The sequence below is a fragment of the Emiliania huxleyi genome (genome assembly GCF_000372725.1).
Source record: "Emiliania huxleyi CCMP1516 unplaced genomic scaffold EMIHUscaffold_10786, whole genome shotgun sequence".
Lineage (NCBI taxonomy): Eukaryota > Haptophyta > Isochrysidales > Noelaerhabdaceae > Emiliania > Emiliania huxleyi.
In genome coordinates this window covers 1-1,073 of record NW_005201920.1, presented here as the reverse complement: position 1 = coordinate 1,073, position 1,073 = coordinate 1, and the positions used below count along the sequence as shown (strand labels likewise).

At 71.9% G+C, this 1,073-nt stretch overlaps 1 protein-coding gene across 1 annotated transcript; it reads left to right on the top strand.

The window, feature by feature from the left end:
- Window positions 1-406: 406 nt before the first annotated feature.
- Window positions 407-1,033, top strand: EMIHUDRAFT_260314 (hypothetical protein; the record flags this gene model as incomplete). Its single annotated transcript, XM_005792416.1, has 2 exons — window positions 407-801; window positions 894-1,033. Coding segments are annotated over 2 exons (535 nt in total), but the record flags the coding sequence as incomplete, so codon positions are not given.
- Window positions 1,034-1,073: the final 40 nt, after the last annotated feature.

The following is a 1,073-nucleotide window of genomic DNA, read 5'->3' as shown; positions in this document are numbered from 1 at the left end:
GCCGCTGCGAGGGCCAGGGCGCGGGAGGCGGCCTAGCCCGCGCGCAAGGACAGCTGGCGCAGTGGCAGCCATGGGGAAGGGTCTCTCGTACTGTGGGGTGCGTTCTCTCGTGAACGATCGTGGCTGTGGGCTGGGCCCCGCGCCGCGCGGGCGCGCGTGCGGTCCCTCGAGGTCCCGCCGGGAGCTGCTCACACAGCTGTACGAAGGGTGGGCGGTGGCGCATTTTGAGGTGGGGGAGGGGGGGGGGGGGGGCTGGGGGGCTAGGGGAGGGGCGGAAAAAACCCAACGCTGCTCGGGCGTGACCCGAGCTCGAGACGCCGCGCTGCGGGAACTGTACTGTCCCGCACTGGCGGGGTCGTGAGGGGGACAGTGCGCCACGAGACTTGTCGGCGTGTTGTGTTGCGCCATGTGTTGCACTGACTGTCCATCCTCTTCGCCCTGGCACCCCCGCGCCAGACCCGACGGCTTCACCCTCGGCGAGCAGCGCAGTCCGCCTCCCCCTCCAAGCCCGGTCCCGCCTCCGCCGGCCCTCGACGGAACGCTCGCCGCCGCGTGCTCGGACGCCTGTCCGCATGCACGCGACGGCGAGTGTGACGACGGAGGCGACGGCTCGCTCTATATGGCTTGCGCCCACGGCACCGACTGTATGGATTGCGGCGAGCGCCCCCACGCCTCGCCTCCACCTTCGACCCCAGCCTCGCCCTCGGCGGCGTCGGGGCTTCCGGCCTCCGAGTGCACCGACTCGTGCTTTCACTCCAACGACGGCGAGTGTGACGACGGAGGGCACGGCGCCCTCTACAGGTGCCGCCCATCCCGCCCGGCCCTCCGCCCTCCCCCTCGCCTCCTCCCAGCCGGCCCCCTTTACACCCAACCGCCTACCTCCTTGCCCGCAGCGCCTGCGACCACGGCAGCGACTGTGCCGACTGCGGCCACCGCTTCCCATCTGCTCCGCCTCCTGCCTCGCCGCCTCCCGCGGCGACCACGTCGGCTCCGCCCTCCGAGTGCACCGACTCTTGCTTCCACGCTCGCGACGGTACAACCCGAGCCTCGGCCCTTGCAACCTGCAAAAGGCT